At 25.3% G+C, this 13,301-nt stretch overlaps 1 protein-coding gene across 1 annotated transcript in view; it reads left to right on the top strand.

Annotated features, from left to right (window-relative positions):
* The first annotated feature begins 342 nt into the window (after positions 1–342).
* The window catches only part of LOC111686201 (twitchin), a 46,265-nt gene continuing 33,306 nt past the window's right edge, over positions 343–13,301 (top strand). The window contains exons 1-5 of the mRNA XM_046945025.1: positions 343–482; positions 8,227–9,006; positions 9,576–9,597; positions 10,246–10,408; positions 13,219–13,299. Of these exons, the coding sequence (XP_046800981.1) occupies positions 8,694–9,006; positions 9,576–9,597; positions 10,246–10,408; positions 13,219–13,299 (579 nt within the window). The 5' untranslated portion in view covers positions 343–482; positions 8,227–8,693. The remainder of the gene's footprint in view (positions 483–8,226; positions 9,007–9,575; positions 9,598–10,245; positions 10,409–13,218; positions 13,300–13,301) is intronic.

Below are 13,301 nucleotides of genomic sequence, written 5' to 3' on the forward strand. Positions count from 1 at the left end.
TGTTCAATATAGAGTTTTGTATTGGGTCTGTAAATTTTTGCATACATATTTTATTGTTAAGATCTTTATATTAAAAAAGATACGGTTGGTTGCACATGGGTTAATATTGTTTGTACTACTTCTGCATGATGATGATCATCATTGCAAACAAAATTAAGTTTATGATAAAGATGATGTAGATCAATAGATATTTTCTAGATAGAGTTATAAATAGTTTAATATTTCAATGTATACAAAAGCACAACAAAATAGAAAACATAAAAATTTTCTTTGATATATGTTCACAACAACAATAAGAAAAACAGAAAAAAATTTTAAATTGAGTAGAAAATTGAAAGCAGGAAGATTTTATAGAGAATCTTTGTATATAGATCGGTAACAAGAGGCAAAAGCCGCGTAGAGGCAAACAGTTTTAGATTCACAATCGTGAGAGACGTATCGACGCACGTAGTAAATCTTTAGCTGCGCTGCTGTGTGCCACTGTACGTTAGTTGGTTTTGATTTATATATATTATTTAAATTGTTAACGGGATAATTTTTAGCGGTGTATATTAATGTAAAGTTAATTTGCTTGCTGAACATTGTGAATTAGGAAAAAAATTAAAAAATATAAATAAAAGGGATAACTTGTCTATATAGTAGTCATTTTCAATATATAAACAAATATTTGCAAATAATCATATAGAAAACGAAATTTATTTAAAATTTTAATTCAAAACAAATTTAAAAAATATCTATGTGTTAATTAATACAAAATTAAATAAATACAAAAAATATATAATTTTAAATGGAAAATATTCTTACGTGAAGGAGTAGATATCTATATATACTCCTTATATATTTTTATGTGAAAAATAAGTGTTTATTCTTATAATGAGAGATAAATTAAACTATTTTTTTAATTATAAAAAAGTGGTTTAAATAGACAAACTAGACTGAATGTAAGTATGCTTTATCTACATCATATCTAGGAGAAGGAAATAAAGATAATGATATTCCAGAGGAACAAATGTTTTAGGGAAATATTTAAAAAAAGTCATGTACTACCGGGAATTCCCGTAAAATCTTTGATTAAATCAATCTAAGAGTAAAAAATTTCATGTATGTTGTAACGTATAAATAGACATTTATTTATACGATTTTTACATGTATTGCTTATTTAAATTTTATTATCACTGATAATAGCAAATTGTTGAAAATTACATTTATTTTGTAACATGCCGGTAATTCATAATAAACTATTTAGTTGTTTAATTTTATATATAGAAAATGTATATGAATATGTATTATTTTTTACTTGACACATTTCGCTTTTTGATGTAAGGTGTATCCTTAAGTTTGTGTAAAGAAATTTTTTTAATATTTCATTAATTGTTCCCAATATTTAGTACATTTTCCTAAAATCATATAATAAATCCGCCGAATTAAGATTAATAAAATACAGCTAGCTAGAACAAGAAGACATTATACAGAGTCGGACAAATAAATAGGATCACAATTAGTTATTCTTATTTATATTTTTATTAAAGTTAATTAACTATTAAGATATGTAGTAATATTTAAGCATAGCCTAATAATTATCATTAAAAATACCTCATTAATTTTTAATATTTTCTATTTTAAAATAAATATTATTATCATAGCACCATTAAACTTTCTTTGACCATATCAGTTTAGGGTTGTTCATTTCTATCAAAAACAATAATATTTAAAAAAGTACTACTCAATATATAATAAATATTACACAATTTTTGAAAAAGCAAAAATATATAAATACATATATTTGAAATGAACATGACCTGATGAGTAAATTTAAATAATACTTTTAAAAGAATTGGAGAGTTTTAGACAAGTTATTAATTAAATCGTTAAATCGTTGTGTCACCAAAACTCTTATATGTATACATTTTTAACTTATTTCCAATTCCACAACAGGAAACTTTATTTTCGAATTCCATTTTCTGAAAATTCTTTAAACTTGTCAAGCGACATGCCAACACATTAAGTTGCCGCTTACAAACTGTAATTTGTTCTTTGTATATTTTCGACTAACATATTTAAAAACTCACCGTTGAGAGGTTTGATGTGTCGTCAAACTGCTCTGACTGAACGAAAAACTTTATTGGCTTTACACATTACGTTTAACAATTATTACTTGTATGTACATAAAAATATATATTTAAAAAAAATTATGCTGTAAAGTGCATTCTTAAATAACCGTTTATGAATAGATTTAAAATTTGTTAACCGATTTATAAAATATAATTGTTTTGTAAACTTTAGTGCACATATTCTTCTGAACTAAATATCTAGCAAAACAGGCAATATTAATGACAGCAATGTTTATAAAATCATGTGTTATAGAAGTTTTAATAAAAACATATTTCAACTTATATCCTGATTTTATATAGAATTTTGAAGTGTTTTTGTCTAAAAGATGGTGTTCTGGAACATTGTAAACAATAATAATTTATTAATATCTGTGCTGAAAATTATATGGTATTGAGAGGTTTTTCTATATTTATTTTAAAAGTAATTGTTCTTTAGAATAAAATCAGGTTTTTATACTAAGTACCATATTCATAAATGCTTAATGAAGTTATTGAAGGTTTATTGTTGGAATTTTATATGGAAAATGTGCGTAATAAACTTAAAATAAGGCATTAATATCTTTATGAATACGAGGGTAAGACTGTAATTAAATAGAGTTTTCATACGTTAAAAGTTATTCGTTGCTCTAAAAAACCCGTTTAGCAATCTAGCAATATTTGATCTTTATTATTTAAAACTAATGAATTTTTTATGCATTAAATTAAGTTTGTTTTGTCAAAATGGCAAAAGTAAGTTTTTTAATTAGTTAAATGAATTGTTCAAACGAATTTTTAATAAATATTAGGGTAATGCATTTTTAATTTATGCTTAACTTGATTTATTCGTTTTCATTAAGTAGGGAAATTAATTAAGCAATAAAATATTTTTATATTTTTAAATTCTAGAGAAAAAATCACTTTAATTAAAATATAAATCTTTGAAAAGTGGTATATATTCTAGAATAAATCTAAGTTGTTTATATATATATATATATATATATATATATATATATATATATATATATATATATATATATTAATATATATATATATATATATATATATATATATATATATTTACTCATTGGTATGTATATTGAAATATCTATTTAAAATAAATGTAGATGTCAGTGTATATATTTAGAACTACATACTTTAGTCTTTATTTAGAAGATGTTAGGCGAAACACATTGGCTAAAAATAAACATAAAAACACAAATGGACTGATAAAAGCTAAAAAATATTTTCCAAAAAAAAAAATAATAATAAATAAATATATCATATTACATTTTATCCAAGAGCAACAACTCATGCGCTTTATAGTTTTGAGAAAAAGAGAAAGATAGGGTGAGAGAACCCGTCCGTAACGAAGTCTATACTTTGTAATGAATTGATAGATATATTTTTATAGGTTGATATAGATATTATTTTTATTATTGCTATTAATATAACAATCTAATTAACTCATTTTCGCCATTTTTGTATAAAACTCGTCATGCTTAAAAAGAAAACAGTAAATATTCAAGGTTTAAAAGATCTATATAGAATTTAAAATTTTGCTTACATGCAATGCAATAATAATTACTTAAACTTTGCCATTGTATGTAATAAGTTTGAATTTATATGAAGTAATATAAAATTATTATTTTGTATTTCATATTTTCTTCAAAACTGCATATTAAAAGATTTAAACAAATTTGACCTCGAAATGTTATAAATAGAACAATTGCTTGTAAAAAACGTTGATTGACAACAATGTTATTATATAGACAAACAGTATGTAGAAACTTATTTTACATTAATAAACAGATGTTTATCACAGTATGACCAAAGAGCATATATTTGTGTTTGTTTACATTTTATCCATATATATAAAAGTTTTAAATTTAGTATAGAGTTGAAATTATAATTTTCTTAAAAATGTAATCGAAACAGTAAACTTTTTAATATTTTATATATATATATATATATATATATATATATTATATATATATATATATAATATATATTATATATATATATATATATATATAATATTATATATATATATATATATATATATATATATATTAATATATATATATATATATATATATATATATATATAATATATATAATATATATATATATAAAAATAATTAATTTTTGATTTTTATTTAAAAACAGAATGTATTGATCTTTTAATCTTGCATGCCCCGATAATTATACTGACAGTATTTAAACTATGTATGACATTTTTTTGTTAATTGTATTCTAGCAAAAATAAAATGGTGAAATTTTGTACATCATTATATCATGAATAAAAGTAGCACTACGTAATTTGTATACCTTTTCTGTAAGGTTTAAATTGCATGACTTTCGTAGAAGCAAAAATAATTAGATTTGGTCAATTCTGAAGAAAAATGTTTTGGTTTTTCCATTGTTATGTTATGGATATTCTTTTTTGGTGGGATATAGTAGACATAAAGATGTGCAGGATCTAAATAGTAACGTGGCATATCTTAATATTATTCAATATTATTATAAATTAATTAAATATTTAGAAACATAGAGTACCTGGCATTTATTATGGATACAACTGCTAAATAAGTTATTCACCTATTTCTATAACATAATTTATATCAATAAAAAAGTTACACTTTTATTTTTGAATAAAAGTATAACAATAAGAATGACTTCAGAAGTAGTAGATTTGGAATGATATAAAATTCAGTTTTTTTGGAATAATAATACAACTTGCCGTTAGCACATTGTACTGATGCTGTAGACGCTTGCATACGCTAGTTGGGTATATTGACCTTTTACCATTAATTGAGACAACGTACATATCGTTCATTTATTATAAAATAAACCTCTAGTTTTTGAAATTTTATTTATTTTAGCGGTTCACACTATTTTATTCCAGTTTTACATAGTTTAATAAAAACAGCTGATTTTTGTTATTAGTCAAAAAATTAATTCAATGTAAAGTTTTATCACAAATCCCTTGAAGGAGTTTCAAAATATCTTAACATAACTAAATTGCAATAATTACAACATTCTTTAACTTACCATTTTCATAACACATTCTTGTCGTTTCTTAAAATCCAATTACCAGGGGATATTTTAACTTGTTTTTTATTTTGTTGAGGGAATGTTGTATTAAACAAAAAAAAATGTTTACGTTCTGTCTCCAAATTTATAATATCAATGAAAAAACTAAATTAGAACATCCCACGGCTGTTGCATCCTCGCTGCGGAACGACTGAAAATATACACACCAAATATTGTCAACTTTAAATTTGTAATTTCCATTAAACACACACATGGTCTCCAGGGCTATTGCCAAAGATTGTCCACAGCAGTATCAGCAAAAAATATTTTCCTAAAATGTACAAAGAACTCGGCCTTTTTGAGAAACTGCTTTTTATTTTTGATATTTTTCGTTTCTGAGATATTCCAATAACATTTATTTTTGACCACGTCTTATTTTTTCACTTTTTTGCTTTATATTTTTGTAAATATATATTTTTTAATTTTCATTTTATGTTATTGGCGGTATGCCGATCAGCTGTTTTTTTAAATCTTCCAAGCTTATATACTGCCTTTTTTATCTTAGTTCTAATACAGCAATGTATATTTAAAATAAATACATTTTGTTATTGCGTTGAGGTAAATAGTATTATTTTTAATATATGTAGCTACCATACTTAACATGGTTACAAGAGTACTTACTACCAAGAGTGAAAACCGCTATTATTTTAATTTTTTATCATTTATTTATTTATTTATTTATTTATTTATTTAAAAAATTGTAATGAATTTTTTATAATAGTTTATAAAATAGTTTATTTCCCCAAATTTATTTATTTTTAATATCAAAAATAAATCAAATAAATGCAAAATTTAAAAGTTACACAAAAAATTAAATGTGTGAGCTTTAAATCGGGTTTTGCCACGGAACCTGATCGGAAAAAAATATATGCAATATAAATTCTTAGTGCATAAGACTTCTCTTTATTTTAAATTCTAATTAAAAATACAAATGGCAATACCATAAATTATTGTTGATATTAAGATTCTGAAATGAAATAGCTAAAAAACTAGCAAAAGTTTTCTGATTTTTTATTTAAAAATGTCAGTGATGTTTCTAAATTCTATACACTCATCCCAGCAAAATATAATTTTGATTTGGAAGCAATAAATATAACTTCTGCATCCTTAACTACTTCTTCTATTGCATCTTAAAATTATTGCCTTACAAAAATGACTTTGGAAGCCATATATTTGTGATTTACAAATTTGGTTCCTACACGCAGAGAAAAAATATAGTTGTAGTAACCATAATCTAAGAGCAACATATTATGGTTAGAATTATGGTTAAATTTAAAACATATTATGATCATAATTACTATAATAACCTATCATATTATGATTAAATATAGTCCGAATATTTCATCATAATATAGTGATAATGTGATGTTGTAGTATCATATTGTAGTTTCAAGCAACCACATTATGGTTTCATGTAATCATATAATGGCTTCAAGTAACCATATTATTTTTCACAATTATTTTAACACTGCATTTGATTAACAATTTAATCCGATCTAGTACGGATAAACTACACAACTGATATAAAAATGGCGATACCAAAATATTTTTAATAGTAAACGTGTTTTACTTATATCTTAAACATTATATGCATAAGCGTGTAAAATCCTACCATTTAATGATTATTTGATAGTTTAAATGATTCTAAAGAATATAATATGTTTACATAATTATCATTATTTATTTGTTGTAAAAATAATTATTTTTCAGAGAATCATTATCAAATTTATGATTGTCATAAACATATAAATGTTTTCAGTAACTAAAATATTGATGAAGTTCAATAAAAATAACAATTGTTTGGTTATGACAACAAATTATTGTTACAAAAAACATAGAATAGTTTTCCTAACCTTTCTAAATTTTAATCCATGTTCTGTTTCGAAAAATAATATTAATTCAGTGAAATCAGCACAAATTCAACATTGTGATATATGCATATTTTGGATTCCTTATGCAGAACATAAACGCGAGAAATCCCGTACAGAAATCATGTAAAAAGATTTCTAGGCAGAGAGCAGTTGCTACTACTTACAATTGTTATGAAAGATGACGTGATTTTTGAATGAAATTCCTCGTGTAGAGGCTCTGCTTTAGGAATTCAAAATGTGCATATTTCACACTATTGAAATTGTGCTGATTATACTGAATTAATATTATCTTGCAACACAGAATAGTGATTAAAATTTAGAAAGATACGAAACTTAATGATTTTTGAGCTTTTGCGAAGCAAGTACACGAAAAACATTACTTGCTGAATATATGCCTAACAAAATCTTTTCTGTAAGGCAATAATTTTAAGCTGCAATAGCATCCAAATCAAGAATATTTTTGCAGAGATACAGCTCTAAAATTACTGAGTTTTACTAAACTTTAAAACTCAAAGAAATTACATTTAATGCATATTATTATCTATAAATATTGTCATAAAAATTGTGTTGGGATATTTAAAAATAAATAATTGTCCAATTCACAACTGGTCTTGTATCGTTTATTAAAGTACAGAATGCCGATATCTGCCAATTGTATATTTATTGTAAAATGTCATTAAAAAAATAGAAAAAACATCTTCAATATTTATTTAAATACATTTAAATTAAAAAATAGATTAATTATAGCTTTATTATTTTTAATTTAGAAATAATGCATTAATTCTTTTTTTGTTCTATTTTCTTGAATATTTGGCATTCACATGAGATGTATAGTTTGGCATTAAATTCGAAGTACTAAATTAACACACAACAAACAAACGTTAAGATATACGAGCTTTTTCAATAGAAATTACCAACAATTTTTTTATACAGAGTGAACTAATACAAAAATATGATAAGTGAATAAAAGAACGTTGATTATTATACAAATATACGAAATACATATGAAAGATGTCAAGAAAGACCTCTCCGACAATTTAAAACTGAATTATTTTTAACAAATATTTATTAAAAAGCTATTTTTGAGAAAAATTAATTTACTACAGTTTGACTGGATAAACAAAAACCAAATCTTAAATCCATTTACAACATATTTTTATATTTTCTAATAGGTAACGAAATTATAAAATACCAGAGAAATAATAAGACTAGAGAGAGAGAGAGAAGTAATATATAAAAATTCGCAGCTAAATTGAGAAACAGAGAGAGAGCAACTTTTTAAGAGAGATTTATTTACGACAACTAATTATAAGTATATCACGGAAGAATCAACCAAAAATATATATACCTCGCCACTGCAGAACTTGAAGACATTTACCACAAATAAAAGGAAAAAGAATCAGGAAATCATCAAATAAAAAACACTAGAAAAAGGCGACGACGGCTGTAAATACCGTCTGATGTTTCATTAATGTTAACGAAAATTTTCCCCATATATACATTTAAAAAAAACACACACAAAAGTAGTTGTAAAATTTCAAACCCTTCAGTTTTTTGAAGGGGAGATACTTCATCGCAGGCACTTGTTGCTTATTGTTTTTGACAGAAAACCGTGATACTAAATAATTAAATACTCAGCATGGGAGTGGCTGAAGATTTCGCTCCCAGCTTCGTAAAGAAGCCACAATTGCGCCAAGAAGATGACGGTAATCGTTTAATATTTGAGTGTCAATTATTGTCATCGCCTAAACCAGATATTGAGTGGTATCGCAGCGATAATTTAGTAATAGAGGATGAACGTACAAAATTTAAAATCCAACCAATTGGTGATAACAAATTTACTGTAGTATTAGAGCTCGATGATGTCATCGAAACAGATGCTGGTCTTTACAAAGTAAAGGCTAAAAACAAATCGGGCGAAGTTTCAGCCTCTATTAATTTAAATTTCACACGTAAGTAAAAAATTATATATAATTTGAATAGTTTTTTATCTTTACATTAGATGTACTTTTGGAATAAAAGGTCTTATTCTGTATCAGATAATAATTTTGACAAAAATATTTTGTTTTAAATTATTTGTATGTGGGACAATAGCCACTTGTCTTTCTCGAACTAAAACCACAATATATATTCTCATTTTTTTCGTAAACTTAGTCCTATATAAAACTTTGTCCAATATTTGATTAGATAGTCCTTTCATTTCTCACAATTTGAAACTATATATTTTTTGAATTGGCAATCGTTTAGAAAAAAAATACAAGTTGTAGTATTCAAATAAGATTTCTATAAAGGATATATTTTTTTATTTTTTTTACACTGCTAACAATGTTCTAATGACAGATATAATTTAAAGGTGAAAATTTAAAAAAGAAGTAACTGTTTGTCATTTTTATCAAGTTAGTTAAGTAAGATATTTATAATTAAATTAACTTCAACAAAAATATATTAATAAATTTTTTAAATATTAAATATTTTAATGAAATTAATTTCTTGTTTGTTTTAAAATTTGGCCAAATTACAGCTGCCGATGAACCAAAAGAAAAGTAAGAGACTATTGATACTAGATTAATATTTGCAAAAACTGTTTTAATCAATAGCTTTTTTAAAGATTTTTATATAATAATTAATTTTAATATGCATTTATAACCATTAAAACAAAATTTTAAACATTTTGCCTTCTTATATATATTTCTGCTTTTTAATTGATTTTCTGCTTTATAATGTGCTTTTAATAAACAAAGAGGGCAAATTTTCTGTCCAGGAGGATACGCGGTAAGTATGCACTGAAAATATATTAATGTAATATACATTACATTATTAAAGCTTATTTTTAAACATGTATTACAAGAGAACGTCTTATAAAAAGAAATCGGAAGTAACAATGCAGTTATTTCCTAATTTTATCTTTTAAAATTTACATTTGTACAATGACAAATCTATAAAAAAATATCTGCCTACACTTAATGTAATTAATGTCACTTGTTGGTATAAACTATTTAAATTGAAAGTAGTATTTATTATTAGCGTTCTCTCTACTAGATAAGAAACACTTTTTATTATTTGCAGTAAATAACAATAATATGATTTGTAAAGTGTTATGTGTTTGAAAGTGTTCAAGTTACGCATATATGTATGTATCTCAGCTCTTCAAACATTTAAATATATGTTTTTTTATTTATTTTAAACTAAAGGCAAATCGACGGATTCGCGCCGACATTCGCGAAAAAGCCTTCAATTCGACAGGAAGATGATGGTAAACGACTATTGTTCGAATGTCGGGTAAATGCAGATCCCAAACCCACAATAACATGGTTCCACAATGGCACAATAGTCAAAGAATCCCCGCGTCATAAGGTAAACAAATATACTGAAGTAGAATTTTACTGTAATGTTAAAGCTATCATATCACCTTCGTGAGAGGGGTATACGGATTGTTTGTATAAAATTAAGATGTCGACGTATGTATATACTTTTCCAACGGGTGTTATTGAAAAACTTTGATGTCAATTTGGTAAAAAAAAAACAAAATTTGTTTGGAAACGATGAAGAAATAGCTATCTGACTACCTTTGAACAAAATGTACTAGGACCAATGGATGAAACATTACACCCAATACCTACTTCGCATTCTACGCTTCTACGTTTCATGCGATGCTTTTAAGCGTTATTTTTTTGTTTAATTTTTTATCCCATTTTAATTCATTAAATTTGATAAATATGCATTAAAAAATAATATAAAATATCAAGATCAGCTGACATGTTCGTGCGTCGTTTGTGACGCTTATAAAAGTAGTTCTACTTTAAGCATTTTACGCGTTAAGACATTCTACGCTTTTATACATTTAACTTTTAGCATACAAATACATTTATTCTACTTTCTTAACAGACTCGTATAATTCGAGAAAGCGTAGAACGCACGATGTGGAGCTCCAGCTTAAAATTTATCTTTTAGAATTAAATACATGTTTTAGATGGCTTTTCATAAAAAGTATTACACAGGTGGAGGTAATTAAGATTCGGAATATTGCACTTTAACCTGTTCATAAAGAGTACTGACTCTCTTTTACCCAGCAAAAATAAAACGAAGTGCCTTCCAAAAGAATAACATTTATCGCCACTTCAAAGGTGAATTAGCCACTTAGTGAATTAGCTTACCTTCTGTGGAAGTGATGTTTATTTACTTCCAAAGAAGCGAAATGAATCTAGTTTTGTTTAAAATTGAAGGTACATTTTTTTTGAACTGAAATGCGTTTGATTATACCCATTTTATTTCGCAGTTGATTGATAAATGCGTGTAATTTATTTATTTATTTATTTATTTATTTATTTATTTATTTATGTTAATATTATTTAACATAGTTGTATTTTATTGTAGTTGTATTCTATAATACTACAATCCACTTCCTAATAACTTCAACAAAAACCTAGAAATTACTTCCTAAAAATGATAAATAATGAAGTTATAATCAGGCGAGGTCGACCATGTAATACCCTACATGATATAGTTTTCATAATAAAGCATATAAGTTGAGTTGTACCTGTAGTTTGATTACAAGGTTTACAAGCCCTATTTTGGAGGTTTAGTTGTATGGGGGCTATGTGAAATAATTGACCGATATAAACCATTTTCAATAGGATTCGTCCCTGAGACAATAAAGAGCATGTACCAAATTTCATTGAATTATCTTCAAAATTGCGACCTGTAGTTTGATTACAAGGTTTACATTGACGGACGGACATAGCTAAATCGATTCTGAGCCGGTTGGTATACTTAAAGATGGCTATAGGACCAATATTATAGTGCGTTACATACATCAGCACAAACCCAATATATCCTCCCCAATAAAGTGGTGTTGGGTATAACAAGTAAGAATTCTATATTCGCCTTTGCCGAATCTTATATACCCTTCACCATATTATAGTTAAACATCATTACTTTAGCAATAGCAAAACAAATGCAACAACAACGTTAGGGAAATAAAACACACAAAAATATACATAACGCAATAAAACCAACAAACATACAAAACAAAATACACAACACAATGAAACTAATATACTTCCAAACATATGTATATTAGGGTGGCCCCGTTTGTATGAAGGAAAAATAAGATGTCTATATTTCTGACTAAAATTAAAGTTTAATTGATTACAAGATAGCGTTTCTCAAAATTTTTGTTCTGATGTCAATATTTGGCGAGCTGGATCAAAGGATAAAAAGGTCCTTTTTTGAGGCTTTTACGATTTTGTTCATATTTCTTTTAAAGGAAATATATAAAAAATTTGTTTCATAAGAAGGGTCCTTGAGAGACAATTTTAATAGCATATCAGTAAAAATATTTTGTAACGGTAAAAATTGCATGAGGTTTATAATGTAATAATTTCAGTTAATTTCATTATATAATTCTATATAAAAAATTTAAAAACTTAAACATTTTCCGAAAAATCAATATTTGTAATAATTTTGAAAGTCTCTCAGAAACCATTCATATGATACTAAATTTGCATATGGTTTATTTGACATAAATGTGGAAAAAACCTTAAGAAGGACGTTTTTATCCTTTGATTCAGACCACCAAATATTGACGTCAGAACAAAAATTTTGAGAGATGGTATCATAGAATGAACTAAAGTACATACAACTTTTTTCTAATAAGAAGACGAACATGACTCTAGAATCGGAAATTAATATTTTTGGAATTACAAATGGAATGACAAACTTATATATACCCTTCTCACGAGGGTATAAAAACAACATACAACGCTACGATGCTGAATATAAATTGGGGAATTGTTTATCAAGTACTATTATAAATGTTTGATAACATGGTGTGAAAAATTCAAACGATAACCCAGCTTTGTCTAGAAATGTATTTCAGACGGACTTTGTATGTTTTGTAAAGTTAACGTTTTAATTTAAATATAAGTTATCAAGGGAATGAAAAAAAAAAACGAAATTGATATTATTATTTGACATATTTTTTCTGTATACTTCTAAATTATACAATTTGAATTTATATAATGAACCATTATATAAATAATGAACCATCATATAAATAGAAATTGTAAATTTTTATTAGGTCCTATTATGATGTTTATTTTTTAGGTTTTATTTATTATTGTTCAAACATTAATCATTTTTTTAAACATTTTTGCAAACTTTAGATAAGCATCGATAAGGATGGTAACTCATATTTTGCAACACTTGAAGTTAAGAATGTAACGGTTGAAGATGCCGGTAAATACAA

Source organism: Lucilia cuprina, chromosome X (assembly GCF_022045245.1).
Source record: "Lucilia cuprina isolate Lc7/37 chromosome X, ASM2204524v1, whole genome shotgun sequence".
NCBI lineage: Eukaryota > Metazoa > Arthropoda > Insecta > Diptera > Calliphoridae > Lucilia > Lucilia cuprina.